Source organism: Hyla sarda, chromosome 3 (assembly GCF_029499605.1).
Source record: "Hyla sarda isolate aHylSar1 chromosome 3, aHylSar1.hap1, whole genome shotgun sequence".
Taxonomy (NCBI): Eukaryota; Metazoa; Chordata; class Amphibia; order Anura; family Hylidae; genus Hyla; species Hyla sarda.
In genome coordinates this window covers 162,721,307-162,739,250 of record NC_079191.1, presented here as the reverse complement: position 1 = coordinate 162,739,250, position 17,944 = coordinate 162,721,307, and the positions used below count along the sequence as shown (strand labels likewise).

The window sequence follows — 17,944 nt, the reverse complement described above, 5'->3', positions numbered from 1 at the left end:
GCAAAGATATGGCTTTGCATGGATCAGTATAAGAGATCAGTGTGTGCAGTGTTATAGGTCCCTATGGGAGCTATAGCAGTGCAAAAAAAAGTGAAAAAAAGTTAACAAAGGTCATTTAACCCTTTCCCTAATAAAAGTTTGAATCACCCCCCCTTTTCCCATAAAAAAAAAAAAAAAACTGTGTAAATAAAAAAAAATATGTGGTATTGCCGTGTGCGTAATTGTCCGAACTATAAAAATATGTCATTAATTAAACCGCATGGTCAATGGCGTATGCGCAAAAAAATTCCAATGTCCAATATAGCGTCTTTTTGGTCACTTTTTCTATCATAAAAAAATGAATAAAAAGCAATTAAAAAGTCCGATCAATGCAAAAATTGTACAGATAAAAACTTCAGAACACGGCGCAAAAAATGAGCCCTCTTACCGGCCCGTAAGCGGAAAAAAAAAGTCATAGGGGTCAGAAGATGACAATTTTAAACGTATAAATTTTCCTGCAAGTAGTTATGATTTTTTCCAGAAGTACGACAAAATCAAACCTATATAAGTAGGGTATCATTTTAATCGTATGGACCTACAGAATAAAGATAAGGTGTAATTTTTACCATAAAAAGCAATTCGTAGAAACGGAAGCCCCTAAAAGTTACAAAATGAAATTTTTTCTTCAATTTTGTCGCACAATGAATTTTTTTCCGTTTTGCCGTGGATTTTTTGGTAAAATGACTAATGGAATTTTATGTGCAAAATTTTAAGCGTTATGATTTTTAGAAGGTGATGAGGAAAAAAATGCAAAAACGGAAAAACGCTGAGTCCTTAAGGGGTTAAAAGAGGAAAAACTACCACAAGAGGACAGGGTTTTTAAATTAGAGGGGCAAAGGTTTAAAAGTAATATCAGGAAGTATTACTTTACTGAGAGAGTAGTTTATGCATGGAATAGCCTTCCTGCAGAAGTGATCACTGCAAATACAGTGAAGGAGTTTAAGCATGGGTGGAATAGGCATAAGGATATCCTTCATATAAGATAGGGCCAGGGACTATTGATAGGATTCAGATTATTGGGCAGACTAGATGGGCCAAATTGTTCTTATGTACCGACACATTCTACGTTTCTATGACAGTTCCAGATCACATGGCAGGCCCGGCCGTGAACTGCTGCTGTGAGAAGGGACAAGGAATGTGGTATGAGGTCGGACCCCGTGCTGAAGGAGAATTTATACCCCGGACGGCTGCAGGTCTGAGAAGGCTTTGTCAAAGCTGTATGTGACATTCAGACTGTCTAATCACTCATAGCGCTGTACTGATTACAGGGTCTGACTGTCACACACAGCTTTCCGAGGCTTCTGAATGGCACGTGACCTGCTTAACACAGACACATTTCTAACTCTTTTCACATCTCTTTCAGGTGCCTGGGAAAGCTGTGTGTGACAGTCAGACCCTGTAATCATTACAGAGCCATGAGTCATAACAGTGTCTGACTCTCACACACAACTTTCCAATAGCAAGGAATGTGTCAACTTTCCAATGGCAAGGAATGTGTCAGTGCTAGTCAGATCACGTGCCGTTCAGAAGCCTGGAAAAGCTGTGTGTGGCATTCAAACTCTGTCTAATGACTCATGGCCCTGTAATAATTACAGGGTCTAACTGTCACACACAGCTTTCCCAGGCTTCTAAATGGCACATGATCTGTTCTATAATGTTTTATCCTCCAGTCACCTCCAAACCTGCAGTCAGTATGCTAATGTTACATCACATCTTATCCTCCATTCACCTCTAAAGCTGCACTCACTATTCTGCTGTTATGTAATATCTTATCCTCCAGTAACCTCCAAAGCTACAGTCAGTATTCTACTGTTATATCACTTCTTATCCTACAGTCACCTCCAGAGCTATACTCACTATTCTGCTGTTATATAACGTGTTACCCTTCAGTCACTTCCAAAGCTGTACTCACTATTCTGCTGTTCTATAACATATTTTCCTCCAGTAACCTCCAAAGCTGCAGTCAGTATTCTACGGTTACATCATGTCTTATCCTCCAGTCACCTCCGAAGCTGTACTCACTATTCTGTTGTTATATAATGTATTATCCTCCATTCACTTCCAAACCTGTAGTCAGTATTCTACTGTTACATCACATCTTATCCTCCAGTCACCTTCAAAGCTGCAGTCAGTATTCTACTGTTACATCACGTCTTATCCTCCAGTAACCTCCAAAGCTGTTCTCACTATACTGCTGTTATATAATGTCTTATTCTCCATTCACTTCCAAAGCTGCAGTCAATATTCTACTGTTACATCGTGTCTTATCCTCCAGTAACCTCCAAAGCTGCAGTCAGGATTCTACTGTTACATCACGTCTTATCCTCCCGTCACCTCCAAAGCTGTACTCGCTATTCTCCTGTTATCTAACGTCTTATCCTCTAGTCACCTCGAAAGCTGAACTCCCTATTCTTCTGTTATATAACTTCTTATCCTCCAGTCACCTCCAAAGCTGTACTCACTATTCTGCTGTTATGTAACATCTTAACCTCCATTTACTTCCAAAGCTGCAGCAAGTATTCTACTGTTACATCACATCTTATTCTCCAGTCACTTTCAAAGCTGTACTCACTATTCTGAATGAACAGTGTTCTTTCTCTCTGCAGACTTCACATGGAATGCATAACAGTCTATGAAACAGCGTATTCCTGTGCCATTTGCAGGATGTCCGCACAGAGATTCTCTGTGCGGACTTTCTGTAGTGTGAACATATCCTTAGTCTGCAATGACCCAGTTGTTCTTTCCCACTCTAGACTCCAACAAAATGGTGCACACGGTGGAACTGAAAAGACTACAAAAACCATCTCCCCTCCCCTCCCCCCCCCCCTCTCATGCACACAGACAAAAGGGAAGGTAGATGAGTGAGAACATATTTTCAGCAGTGTATTCACAAGTTGCTTGCCTTCCACAGATTCCTCATGTTAGCACCCTCTGCTGGTCAACAGTGGGAAATATGACAAGTTATTACTTAATTTTTCATATTTTGTGACAAGTAAAAAGTTTTTAAAATATTTCCAAAAATATTTAAAAAATGTGAAAACATTATTTAACCTCTAAAAAAAAAATGTCAAAAAAAATTTGGTGACACATTCCCTTTAACGTGCCCCTAAGTGGCCAGGTCCTGAAGGGGTTAAACCACAGTTATGATTCAGATGGGGCAGATTGGTAAAAATCCACTTTACAGCACTTTACAGCAAACCAAGGGCTGTTTCAGGTGCAGTGGCTTTGTTGCTTGCAAATTTATCAATGTAAGCAAAATCTTCTACCGCCTCCATTTGTTACTTCTCAAACTGTAGGAGTAGAGAAGCGATCTACAACGCAAATTGCTCCTTCATCTTAGAGTACATAGGCAAAGTGATACAGGAATTAAAGGGGTACTCCCATGGAAACCATTTTATTTTTATTTTTTTTATCAACTGGTGCCAGAAAGTTAAACAGATTTGTAAATTACTTCTATTAAAAAATCTTAATCCTTCCAGTACTTTTTAGGGGCTGTATACTACAGAGGAAATGCTTATCTTTTTAGATTTCTCTAATGTCATGACCACAGTGCTCTCTGCTGACCCCTGCTGTCCATTTTAGAAACTATCTGGAGCAGCATATGTTTTGCTATGGGGATTTTCTCCTGCTCTGGACAGTTTCTAAAATGGACAGCAGAGGTCAGCAGAGAGCACTGTGGTCATGACAACAGAGACATCTAAAAAGGTAAGCATTTGCTCTGTAGTAAAAAGTACTGGAAGGATTAAGATTTTTTAATAGAAGTAATTTACAAATCTGTTTAACTTTCTGGCACCAGTTGATTTAAAAAAAAAAAAAAATGTTTTCCACGGGAGTACCCCTTTAAGGGGGAACACATCAGCTACATCTCAAGGGGGTGGATAAACCAATTTCAGGGGACATAAACACCATACAGTGAAGATTCCTATTCACCATGTTTTATAGTAATTGAAATGGTGATTGGGACAAACCTACTCTCTTAAAAAAAAATAAATAGATTACTATTTACAAACCATGACTATTTACAAATCATGCTATGCATCAACTACTACTGTTTATTTAAAGGGATACTCTGGTGGAAAACATTTTTTTAATCAAATGTGCCAGAAAGTTAAACAGATTTGTAAATAACTTCTATTAAAAAATCTTTACTCTTCCAGTATTTTTTGGCAGCTGTATGATACAGAGGAAATTCTTTTCTTTTTTAATTTCTTTTTTGTCTTGTCCACAGTACTCTCTGCTGACACCTCTGTCCTTGTCAGGAACTGCCCAGAGCAGCATAGGTTTGCAATTCAAAAATAAAAGAATGTCCTCTGTAGCATACAGCTGCTAATTAGAACTGGAAGGGTAAAGATTTTTTTAATAGAAGTAATTTACAATTCTGTTTAAAGGGGTACTCCACTGCCCTAATGTTCTTAACATTTTGTTCCGAGTGCTGGGTGAGGGCTGCGGGGGTCGTGATGTCACACCACACCCCCTCAATGCAAGTCTATGGGAGGGGGCGTGGCGGGGGCTGTATACTAAAGAAAAATCCAAAAAGAAATGCATTTTCTGTGATGTCCTGACCACAGTGCTCTCTGCTGACCTCTGCTGTCCATTTTAGGAACTGTCCAGAGAAGCATATGTTTGCCATGGGGATTTTCTCCAGTTCCTAAAATAGACAGCAGAGGTCAGCAGAGAGGTCAGCAGGACATCAAAGGAAATGCATTTCTTTTTTTGATTTCTCTTTAGCATACAGCCCCTAAAAAGTACTGGAAGGACTAAGATTTTTTAATAGAAGTGATTTACAAATCTGTGTAACTTTCTGGCACCAGTTGATTTAAAAAAAAAAAGTTTCCATGGTATTACCCCTTTAATCATTAATAACTCTGGGATGCTTTTACCATTCATTCTGATTCCGAGATTGTTTTTTCGTGACATATTATACTTTATGTCAGTGGTAAAATTTTGTCAATACTTGCATAATTTCTTGGCAAAAAATTCCCAAATTTTATGAAAAAATTGAAAATGTTGCATTTTTTTTTTTTTACTTTTTAAGCTCTCTGCTTATAAGGAAAATGAATATTATAAATAAATTATATATTGATTCACATATACAATATGTCTACTTTATGTTGGCATCATCATAAAGTTGACATGTTTTTACTTTTGGAAGACATCAGAGGGCTTCAAAGCATAGCAGCAATTTTCCAATTTTTCACAACATTTTCTAAATTGAAATTTTTCTGGGACCAGTTCAGTTTTGAAGTGGATTTGAAGGGCCTTCTTATTAGAAATACCCCATAAATGACCCCATTAAAACTGCACCCCTCAAAGTATTCAAAATGACATTCAATAGGTTTAGTTAACTTTAGGTGTTTCACAGAAATAGCAGCAAATTGAAGGAGAACATTCAAAATCTTCATTTTTTACACTGGCATGTTCTTGTAGAACCAGTTTTTGAATTTTTACAAGGGGTAAAAGGAGAGAAATCTTCCTAAAATTTGTAACCCAATTTCTCTTGAGTACGGAAATACCTCATATGCGTATGTCAAGTGTTTTTCTGAAATGGTTTTTGGAGGGCATGTCACATTTAAGAAGCCCCTATGGTGCCAGTACAGCAGAAAAAAAAAACACATGGCATACTATTTTGGATACTAAACCCCTCAAGGAAGGTAACAAGGGATACAGTGAGCCTTAACACCCCACAGGTGTTTGAGGACTTTTCGTTAAAGTTGGATGTGTAAATATATATTTTTTTCACTAAAATTCTAGTTTTCCCCCAAATTTTAACCCCTTAAGGACTCAGGGTTTTTCAGTTTTTGCACTTTCGTTTTTTCCTCCATACCTTTTAAAAATCATAACCCTTTCCATTTTCCACCTAAAAATCCATATTATGGCTTATTTTTTTCATCACCAATTCTACTTTGCAGTGACATTAGTCATTTTACCCAAAAATTCACTGCGAAACGGCAAAAAAATCATTGTGCGACAAAATAGAAGAAAAAGCGCCAATTTTGTAACTTTTGGGGGTTTCCGTTTCTACGCAATGCATATTTCGGTAAAAATGACACCTTATCATTATTCTGTAGGTCCATACGGTTAAAATGATACCCTACTTATAGAGGTTTGATTTTGTCGTACTTCTGGAAAAAATCATAACTACATGCAGGAAAATATATACGTTTATAAATGTCACTTTCTGACCCCTATAACTTTTTTTTTTCCACGTACAGGGCGGTATGAGGACTCATTTTTGCGCCGTGATCTGAAGTTTTTATCGGTATGATTTTTGTTTTGATCGGACTTTTTGATCAGTTTTTATTCATTTTTTAATGGTATAAAAAGTGACAAAAAAAACGCTTTTTTGGAATTTTTTTACGTGTACGCCATTGACCGTGCGGTTTAATTAACAAAATATTTTTATAGTTCGGACATTTAAACACACGACAATACCACATATCTTTATTTTTATTTATACTGTTTTATTTTTTTTTATGGGAAAGGGGGGGGGGTGATTCAAACTTTTAATAGGGAAGGGGTTAAATGACTTTTATTAACACTTTTAAATACATTTTTGCAGTGTTATAGGTCCCATAGGAACCTATAACATTGCACACACTGATCTCTTATACAGATCACTGGCGTGTATTAACACACCTGTGATCAGTGTTATCGACGCTTGACTGCTCCTGCCTGGATCTCAGGCACGGAGCAGTAATTCACCGATCGGACATCGAGGAGGCAGGTAAGGGCCCTCCCGGTGTCCTGTAAGCTGTTCAGGATGCAGCGATTTCACCGCGGCGGTCCCGAACAGCCCGACTGACTAGCCGGGATAGTCTCACTTTTACTTTAGAAGCAGCTGTCAGCTTTGACCACCGCTTCTTAAAGGGTTAATACCGCACATTGCCACGATCGGCGATGTGTGGTATTAGACGCGGGTCCCGGCCGTTGATGAGTGCCAGGACCAACGCGATGTGATGTGGGGTCGCAGCGCGACCCCGCTTCATATCGCGGGAGCCAGCGCAGGACGTAAATATACGTCCTGCGTTGTTAAGGGGTTACATTTTTACAAGGGGTAATAGGAAAAAATGTCCCCCAAAGTTTGTAACCCCATCACTTCTGAGTATGGAAATACCCCATGTTAGGACATAAAATGCTCTGCTGTCACACTTCAATGCTCAGAACAGAAGGAGTCACATTTGGCTTTTGGAAAGCAAATTTTGTTGAAATGGTTTTTGGGGGGCATGTCGCATTTAGAAAGCCCCTATGGTGCCAGAACAGCAAAAAAACAACAACAAAAAAAAACACATGGCATACTGTTTTGGAAACTACACCCCTCAAGGTACGTAACAAGGGGTACAGTGAGCCTTAACACCGCACAGCACAGATGTTTGACAACTTTTTGTTAAAGTTGGATGTGTAAATGAAAAAAAAATGTTGTTACTAAAATGCTGGTTTTTCCCCAAATTTTACATTTTTGTAAGGGGTAATAGGAGAAAATGACCCCCAAAATTTGTAACCCCATTTCTTCTGAGTATGGAAATACCCCATTTGTGGACTTCAAGTGCTCTGCTGGCACACTATAATGCTCAGAAGAGGAGGAGCGCCATTGAGCCTTTGGAAAGAGAATTTGTTTGTAACGGAAGTCAGGGGCCACATGCGTTTACAAAGCGCCCCCGTAGTGCCAGAACAGTGGACCTCCCCACATGTGACTCCATTTTGGAAACTACACCCCTCACAGAATTTAATATGGGTAACACCAGCATTTTATTGAAAAAAATATTTTTTTTTTCATTTTCCCATCCAACTATAATGAAATTTCAACAAACACCTGTGGGGTGTTAAGGCTCACTATAACCCTTGTTATGTTCCATGAGGGGTGTAGTTTCCAAAATGGGGTCACATGTGGGTATTTATTATTTTGCGTTTATGTCAGAACCGCTGTAAAATCACCAGTCTAGGCCTCAAATGTACATAGTGCACTCTCACTCCTGAGCCTTGTTGTGCATCCGCAGAGCATTTTTTTGTCCACATATGCGGTATTTCCATACTCAGGAGAAATTCCGTTACAAATTTTGGGGGTCTTTTTTTCCTTTTACTGCTTGTGAAAAAAGTGTACCCAGACCACTGCACACTGATCTCCAAACTGTAGCCCTCCAGCTGTTGCAAAACTGCAAATCCCAGCATGCCCAAACAGCAAACAGCTGTCTGGGCATGCTGGGAGTTGCAGTTTTATAACATCTGGAGGTCTATAGTTTAGAGACCACTGTATAGTGGTCTCAAACTGTAGCCCTCCAGATGTTGCTAGGCAACTCACCGGCTCCCAAAGGATCCAGGGAGCCGCATTGCCGTCCTCTGCTGCCGCCGATCACCGCCGCCGATCACCTCCCGCTGCCGTCGCCGATGGGTAAGTGGACCTTCGGCGCTGTGGGTGGGGAAAACGGGGAAACCGAATGTTAACCCCCCGCCCACGATCTGTTATTGGTTGTCGCTTCTAGACGACCAATAGCAGGAATAGGAGGGGGGATCGTGGGTGTCTTGGACAACTCCCATCCCCCTTATTTTCTGGGTCACCGGTTCATCGGAGACCCGTATGTCCCGGAATTGCAGCAAATCGCCAGTGTGAATTCATCACCGACATGGGCATTTGCGCCGGGTACCTGCTGATCGATATCAGCAGTGACACCAGTCCGGTCCCCGCCGCACGTGTACATGTACGTCATGGGTCCTTAACTACCAGGGTCTCACTTCTTACCGGTATGTCATGTGTCCTTAACAGGTTAACAATTTGTATGATTAAGGGTGACGTGTTCAACTGAAAGAGTACCTCTCATGATCTTGTTAAATTTTATAATTCTCACAGTTCACTGCCCCTATCATGATAAACCACCCTATGCCTTTATGTTTGTTATTTTTTTTTGTTTTCTACGTTGATATTGCTCTGTATTTTCTGCTCAGTCTCAGTCAGATTCATAGACTGCAAAGAGGAGTTCCCCCCAGCAGAGGGGAGAACCATAGAGGGGAGAACTTCCTCCCTCACTCTGTGTGCCCAGAGCATTTCAGTGTGAGATGAGCTATGATTGGCTAAGGCTGCACACAAACCCCTCAGCACTTCAAATGCATTTCCTGATATCGGACTTCTGCCAGGCCAGCAGGAGTCAAAAGTCTGTGCAAGAGATGGGGGAAATGTGCTCTGGACAAGTAGGGAGACACCTAGAGGCAGCTTTTTTTAACCTCTTAAGGACCCAGCCCAAATATACCTTAAGGACCCGGCCATTTTTTGAACATCTGACCACTGTCATTTAAAGCATTAATAACTCTGGGATACTTTTACCTTTCATTCTGATTCCGAGATTGTTTTTTTTGTGACATATTCTAATTTATGTTAGTGGTAACATTTTCTCGATACTTGCATCATTTCTTGGTGAAAAATTCCAAAATTTGATGAAAAAAATTTAAAATTTTGCATTTTTTTTAACTTTGAAGCTCTCTGCTTTGTAACTTTGAAGCTCTCTGCTTATAAGGAAAATGGATATTCCAAATAAACTATACATTGATTCTCATATACAATATGTCTACTTTATGTTTGCATCATAAAGTTTACATGTTTTTACTTTGGTAAGACATCAGAGGGCTTCAAAGTTCAGCAGCAATTTTGAAATTTTTCACAACATTTTCAAAATCGGAATTTTTCAGGGACCAGTTCAGTTTTGAAGTGGATTTGAAGGGCTTTCATATTAGAAATACCCCACAAATGGCCCCATTATAAAAACTGCACCCCTCAAAGTATTCAAAATGACATTCAATAAGTGTGTTAACCCGTTAGGTATTTCACAGCAATAGCAGCAAAGTGAAGGAGAAAATTCAAAATCTTAATTTTTTACACTCGCATGTTCTTGTAGACCCAGTTTTTGAATTTTTATAAGTGGTAATAGGAGAAAAAGCCCCCAAAATTTGTAACCCAATTTCTCTCGAGTAAGGAAATACCTCATATGTGTATGTCAAGTGTTCGGCGGGCGCAGTAGAGGGCACAGAAGGGAAGGAGCGACAATGGGATTTTGGAGAGTGAATTTTTCTGAAATGGTTTTTTGGGGGCATGTCACATTTAGAAAGCCCCTATGATGCCAGAACAGCAGAAAACACCACATGGCATACCATTTTGGAAACTACACCCCTCAAGGCATGTAACAAGGGGTCCAGTTAGCCTTAACACCCCACAGGTGTTTGACAACTTTTCGTTAAAATTGGATGTGTAAATGGAAAAAAAAAATCACACTAAAGTGCAGTTTTCCCCCAAATTTACCATTTTTACAAAGGGTAATGGGAGAAAATGCCCCCTCCCCCCAAATTGTAACCCCATCTCTTCTGAGTATGGAAATACCCCATGTTAGGACATAAAATGCTTTGCGGGTGAACTACAATGCTCAGATGAGAACGAGTCACATTTTGGCTTTTTGAAAGCAACTTTTGCTGAAATGGTTTTTTGGAGGCATGTCGCATTTAAGAAGCCCCTGTGGTGCCAGAACAGAAAAAAATACCCACATGGCATACTATTTTGGAAACTACACCCCTAAAGGAACATAACAATTGGTCCGCTGAGCCTTAACACCCCACAAGTGTTTGACGACTTTTCGTTAAAGTTGGATGTGTAAATGAAAACATATTTTTTTTACTAAAATGCAATTTTTCACCTAAATTTTACATTTTTACAATGGGTAATAGGAGAAAATGACCCCCAAAATTTGCAACCCCCGTGGTGCCAGAACAGTAGACCCCCCCACATGTGACCCCATTTTGGAAACTACACCCCTCACAGAATTTAATAAGGGGTCCAGTGAGTATTTACACCCCACAGATCTTTGGAACAGTGGGCTGTGCAAATGAAAAATTTTATTTTTAATTTTTACGGACCACTGTTCCAAAAATCTGTCAGACACCTGTGGGGCGTAAATTCTCAAAGTACCCCTTATTACATTACGTGAGGGGTGTAGTTTCCAAAATGGGGTCACATGTGTCGGGGGTCCATTGTTCTGGCACTATGGGGGCTTTGTAATTCCGGACACATTTTCTCTACAAAATAACAATGGCGCTCCTTCTCTTCTGAGCATTGTAGTTCGCCCGCAGAGCACTTTAAATTCACATATGGGGTATGTTCTTACTCAGAAGAGATGGGGTTGCAAATTTGGGGGGGCTTTTTTCCTATTTTTCCTTGTGAAAATGAAAAATTTAGGGTAACACCAGCATTTTAGTGAAAAAATATAATTTTTTTTCATTTTCCCATCCAACTTTAATTAAAATTCGTCAAAGACCTGTGGGTGTTCAGGCTCACTATACTCCTTGTCACATTCTGTGAGGGGTGTAGTTTCCAAAATGGGGTCACATGTGGGTATTTTTTTTTTTTTGCATTTGTCAGAACCGCTGTAAAATCAGCCACCCTTGTGCAAATCACCAATTTAGGCCTCAAATGTACATGGTGCGCTCTCATTCCTGAGCCTTGTTGTGCGTCCGCAGAGCATTTTACGCCCACATCTGGGGTATTTCCGTACTCAGGAGAAATTGCGTTACAAATTTTGGGGGTCTTTTTTTCCTTTTACCGCTTGTGGAAATAAAAAGTATGGGGCAACACCAGCATGTTAGTGTAAATTTTTTTATTTTTTTACACTAACAGGCTGGTGTAGCCCCCAACTTTTCCTTTTCACAAGCGGAAAAAGGAAAAAAAGACCCCCAAAATTTGTAGTGCAATTTCTCCCGAGTAAGGCGATACCCCATATATGGCCCTAAACCGTTTCCTTGAAATACGACAGGGCTCCGAAGTGAGAGAGCGCCATGAGCATTTGAGGACTAAATTAGTGATTGCTTATGGGTGGACATAGGGGTATTCTACACCAGTGATTCCCAAACAGGGTGCCTCCAGCTGTTGCTAAACTTCCAGCATGCCTGGACAGTCAGTGGCTGTCCAGAAATGCTGGGAGTTGTTGTTTTGCAACAGCTGGAGGCTCCGTTTTACAAACCCTGCCGTACAAGAAATTTTTATTGGGGGGGGGGGGGGGACAGTGTAAGGGGGTGTATATGTAGTGTTTTACCCTTTATTATGTGTTAGGGTAGTGTTTTTAGGGTACATTCGCACTGGTGTGTTAAGGTGAATTTCCTGCTAGGAGTTTGCGCTGCGGCGAGAAATTTGCCGCAGTCCAAACTTGAAGCAGGAAATTTACTGTAAACCTGGGGGGGGGGGGGGCAAACCTCCAGCTGTTTCAAAACTACAACTCCCGGCATGTACTGACAGACCGTGCATGCTGGGAGTTGTACTTTTGCAACAGCTGGAGGCACACTGGTTGGAAAACCTTCAGTTAGGTTCCGTTACCTAACTCAGTATTTTCCAACCAATGTGTCTCCAGCTGTTGCAAAACTACAACTCCCAGCATGTACTAATCACCGAAGGGCATGCTGGGAGATGTAGTTATGCAACAGCTGGAGGTAACCAACTATGACTCCCAGCATGCCAAGACAGCTGTTTGCTTTCTGGGCATGCTGGGATTTGCAGTTTTGCAACATCTGGAAAGCTACAGTTTTTAGACCAGTGCACAGTAATCTCCAAACTGTGGACCTCCAGATGTTGCAAAACTACAACTCCCAGCATGCCCAGACAACAAACAGCTATGTGGGCATGCTAGGAGTTGTAGTTTTGCAAGATCGGGAGGGATATAGTTTAGAGACCACTGTATAGTGGTCTCAAACTGCAGCCCTCCAGCTGTTGCAAAACTACATATTCCAGAAAGCCCAAACAGCTGTCTGGGCATGCTGGGAGTTGTAGTTTTGCAACATCTGGAGGGCTACAGTTTAGAGACCATAGTCTCAGACTGTAGCCATCCAGATCAACTTAAGGGCTTCCGTAGGATCCCGGGAGCCATCCTCTTCTGACGCACGTCACGCCGCCCGCCGATCACCGTCGGCGCAGCCTCCGGATCGGTAAGTGGACGTCGGCGCCCGGTCCCCTTCGGTTCCCCGTTCTGCCCCGCCTATTGTGGGTGGGCAGGACGGTGAAAACGAAAGTTAACCCCCCCGCCCCCGGTCTGCTATTGGTCGTCGCCTCTGACGATCAATAGCAGACCAATAGCAGGGATAGGAGGGCTGGCACCCCTGCCACCTCACTCCTATGCCTACAGGGGGATCGTGAGTGTCTTAGACAACCGCGATCCCCCTTATATTCCGGGTCACCATAGACCCGTATGACCCGGAATCGGCGCAAATCGCAAGTGTGAATTCACTTGCGATTTGCGCCGATCGCGGACGGGGGGGGGGGGGGGGGTTGGGGGGTCTGATGACCCCCCCTGGGCATTTGCGCGGGGTGCATGCTGATTGATATCAGCAGTCACCCCGGCCCGGTCCCCGCCCGGCGTGCGGCGGGGACCGAAATTCCCACGAGCGTATGGATACGCCCTGGGTCCTTAAGTACCAGGACGTCAAGGTGTATCCATACGCCCTAGGTCCTTAAGTGGTTAAATAAAAACTAAACATTGAAAACTTCATTTTTTTTAAACAAAGTACATTAGAAAGATTTTTTATTTACCATAAGGAGTGCAATAGCAAAAATTAGTTTTAATGAGAGTGCCCATTTAAGCGCACCATTTCCTACATTACATAACCTTCAACATATGATGAAAAAAAAAGTTTTTACTGCACAAAACCATGCTGGACTTTCTTTTTTTTTTACTAATGCAAACAATAGTTATGCATAGTAAAAACAAAAGGAAAAATTGCCGGCACAACAGCCTAATACCCAGGTGCCCGCTGCTGTGGCAATTACAAAATGTACAAAAAATAAACTTTCAACAGCAACAGGTAGCAATAGTTATGCATACTATCATGTATTATACATGCCCTTGAACCTATATTTCAGGAAAAACACTCATCTCACATAACATATACAGTATATTCTCAGAATAACTGTTAGTATTGTTCTTTGTTAGTAACATATAAAGTAACCCCTTCAGCACTCACCATTTCATTCTCCTCTCCTTCATTGAGCACAGCATGCTTTCCTGCCATTCCTTCATGTACTATTACCACAGTGCAGAGCTCAGCATAGGGATGTGGCAAGTCTTAATCCCTACTGACCTGCAAACTTTTCACTGCAATGTATTTATTTCTGGACAGTACAGCCTCCTCATTTGCATAAGGACTCTTATTGGATTGTGTTGTTACAAAGGAGATTGCGATTTTGTGTTTCAAGCAAATGAATACATCTAATAATTACTGAAATGATGTTCAAATGATCTATGATCATCCCCATATGTTCTGAAAACTTTGTGTGCAAAACACAGAAAATTGCTTTAAATCTACATACTGTGGAAATTATATAACAAGGACTCTAAAGCCCTGCTTTATAAATCTGCTCGGTTCACCTAGGAATGTATTCAAGTAGTTTTAAAGTGGTTTAACCCCTTAACGACGCAGGACATATATTTACGTCCTGCGCCGGCTCCCACGATATGAAGCGGGATCGCGCCGCGAACCTGCATCATATCGCTTCGGTCCTGGCGCTCATCAACGGCCGGGACCCGCGGCTAAAACCACACATCGCCGATCGCGGTGATGTGCGGTATTAACCCTTTAGAAGCGGCGGTCAAAGCTGACCGCCGCTTCGAAAGTGAAACTGAAAGTATCCCGGCTGCTCAGTCGGGCTGTTCGGGACCGCCGCGGTGAAATCGCGGCGTCCCGAACAGCTGATCGGACACCGGGAGGGCCCTTACCTGCCTCCTCGGTGTCCGATCGACGAATGACTGCTCCGTGCCTGAGATCCAGGCAGGAGCAGTCAAGCGCCGATAATGCTGATCACAGGCGTGTTAATACACGCCAGTGATCAGCATAGGAGATCAGTGTGTGCAGTGTTATAGGTCCCTATGGGACCTATAACACTGCAAAAAAAATGTAAAAAAAAAGTGTTAATAAAGGTCATTTAACCCCTTCCCTAATAAAAGTTTGAATCACCCCCCCTTTTCCCATAAAAAAATAAAACAGTGTAAAAAAAAAAATAAATAAACATATGTGGTATCGCCGCGTGCGTAAATGTCCGAACTATAAAAATATATCATTAATTAAACCGCACGGTCAATGGCGTACGCGCAAAAAAATTCCAAAGTCCAAAAAAGCGTATTTTGGTCACTTTTTATACCATTAAAAAAATGAATAAAAAGTGATCAAAAGGTCCAATCAAAACAAAAATCATACCGATAAAAACTTCAGATCACGGCGCAAAAAATTTGTCATCATACCGCCCTGTTCGTGGAAAAATAAAAAAGTTATAGGGGTCAGAAGATGACATTTTTAAACGTATAAATTTTCCTGCATGTAGTTATGATTTTTTCCAGAAGTGCGACAAAATCAAACCTATATAAGTAGGGTATCATTTTAATTGTATGGACCTACAGAATAATGATAAGGTGTAATTTTTACCGAAATATGCACTGCGTAGAAACGGAAGCCCCCAAAAGTTACAAAATGGCGTTTTTTTTTTCGATTTTGTCGCACAATGATTTTTTTTTTACGTTTCGCCGTGCATTTTTGGGTAAAATGACTAATGTCACTGCAAAGTAGAATTGGCGACGCAAAAAATAAGCCATAATATGGATTTTTAGGTGGAAAACTGAAAGGGTTATGATTTTTAAAAGGTAAGGAGGAAAAAACGAAAGTGCAAAAACGGAAAAACCCTGAGTCCTTAATCCCTTAAGGACGGAGCCCATTTTCACCTCTAGGACGAAGCCCTTTTTTGCAAATCTGACCAGTGTCAATTTAAACATTAATAACTCTGGAATGCTTTTAGTTATCATTCTGATTCTGAGACTGTTTTTTCGTGACATATTCTACTTTAACATAGTGGTAAATTTTTGTGGAAACTTGCATCCTTTCTTGGTGAAAAATCCCAAAATTTTATGAAAAAATGTAAGATTTTGCATTTTTCTAACTTTGAAGCTCTCTGCTTGTAAGGAAAATGGATATTCCAAATAATTTTTTTTTTGGATTCACATATACAATATGTCTACTTCATGTTTGCATCATAAAATTGACGAGTTTTTACTTTTGGAAGACACCAGAGGGCTTCAAAGTTCAGCAGCAATTTTCCAATTTTTCACAAAATTTTCAAACCCGCAATTTTTCAGGGACCAGTTCAGGTTTGAAGTGGATTTGAAGGGTCTTCATATTAGAAATACCCCATAAATGACCCCATTATAAAAACTGCACCCCCCAAAGTATTCAAAATGACATTCAGTAAATGTTTTAACCCTTTAGGTGTTTCACAGGAAAAGCAGCAAAGTGAAGGAGAAAATTCTAAATCTTCATTTTTTACACTCGCATGTTCTTGTAGACCCAATTTTTGAATTTTTACAAGGGGTAAAAGGAGAAAATGTATACTTATATTTGTAGCCCAATTTCTCTTGAGTAAGGACACTACTCATATGTCTATGTAAAGTGTTCGGCGGGCGCAGTAGAGGGCTCAAAAGCGAAGGAGCGACAAGGGGATTTTGGAGATTACATTTTTCTGAAATGGTTTTTAGGGGGCATGTCGCATTTAGGAAGCCCCTATGGTGCCAGAACAGCAAAAAAAAACACATGGCATACCATTTTGGAAACTAGACCCCTTGAGGAACATAACAAGGATTAAAGTGAGCCTTAATACCCCACAGGTGTTTCACGACTTTTGCATATGTAAAAAAAAAAAAAAAATTCACTAAAATGTGTGTTTTCCCCCAAATTTCACATTTTTTAAAGGGTTAATAGCAGAAAAGACCCCCCAAAATTTGTAACCCCATCTCTTCTGAGTATGGAGGTACCCCATAAGTGGACCTGAAGTGCACTGCGGACGAACTACAATGCTCAGAAGAGAAGGTGTCATATTTGGCTTTTTGAGAGCAAATTTTGCTCGGGGGGCATGTCGCATTTAGGAAGCCCCTATGGTGCCAGAACAGCAAAATAACCCCCACATGGTATACCATTTTGGAAACTAGACCCCTCACAGAATGTAATGAGGGGTACAGTGAGCATTTACCCCCCCACTGGTGTCTGACAGATCTTTGGAACAGTGGGCTGTGCAAAATTTTTCATTTTCACGGACCACTGTTCCAAAGATCCGTCAGACACCTGTGGGGTGTAAATTCTCGCTGCACCCCTTATTACATTCCGTGAGGGGTTTAGTTTACAAAATGGGGTCACGTGTGGGTGTTTTTTTTTTTTTTTGCGTTAGTCAGAACCGCTGTAACAATCAGCCACCCCTGTGCAAATCACCTCAAATGTACATGGCGCACTCTCCCTTCTGGGCCTTGTTGTGCGCCCCCAGAGCACTTTGCGCCCACATATGGGGTATCTCCGTACTCGGGAGAAATTGCATTACAAATTTTGGGGGGCGTTTTTCACTTTTACCTCTTGTGAAAATGAAAAGTATAGGGCAACACCAGCATGTTAGTGTAAAAATTATTGTTTTACACTAACATGCTGGTGTAGACCCCAACTGTTCCTTTTCATAAGGGGTAAAAGGTGAAAAAGCCCCCCAAAATTTGTTAGGCAATTTCTCCCGAGTACGGCGATACCCCATATGTGGCCCTAAACTGTTGCCTTGAAATACGACAGGGCTCCAAAGTGAGAGCGCCATGCGCATTTGAGGCCTGAATTAGGGACTTGCATAGGGGTGGACATAGGGGTATTCTATGCCAGTGATTCCCAAACAGGGTGTCTCCAGCTGTTGCTAAACTCCCAGCATGCTTGGACAGTCAATTGCTGTCCAGAAATGCTGGGAGTTTTTGTTTTGCAACAGCTGGAGGCTCCATCTTAGAAACACTGCCATACAATACGTTTTCATTTTTATTAGGGAAGGGGGGTGGTGGGTGTGGGGGGGCAGTGTACGTGTGTATATGTAGTGTTTTACTCTTTATTT

The 17,944-nt window shown here is 41.1% G+C and overlaps 1 protein-coding gene across 1 annotated transcript in view; it reads right to left on the bottom strand.

The window, feature by feature from the left end:
* The window catches only part of LOC130361841 (probable cation-transporting ATPase 13A4), a 214,070-nt gene extending 199,974 nt beyond the window's left edge, over positions 1-14,096 (bottom strand). The window contains exon 1 of the mRNA XM_056565407.1: positions 14,017-14,096. Coding sequence (XP_056421382.1) covers positions 14,017-14,064 — 48 coding nt within the window. The 5' untranslated portion in view covers positions 14,065-14,096. The remainder of the gene's footprint in view (positions 1-14,016) is intronic.
* Positions 14,097-17,944: the final 3,848 nt, after the last annotated feature.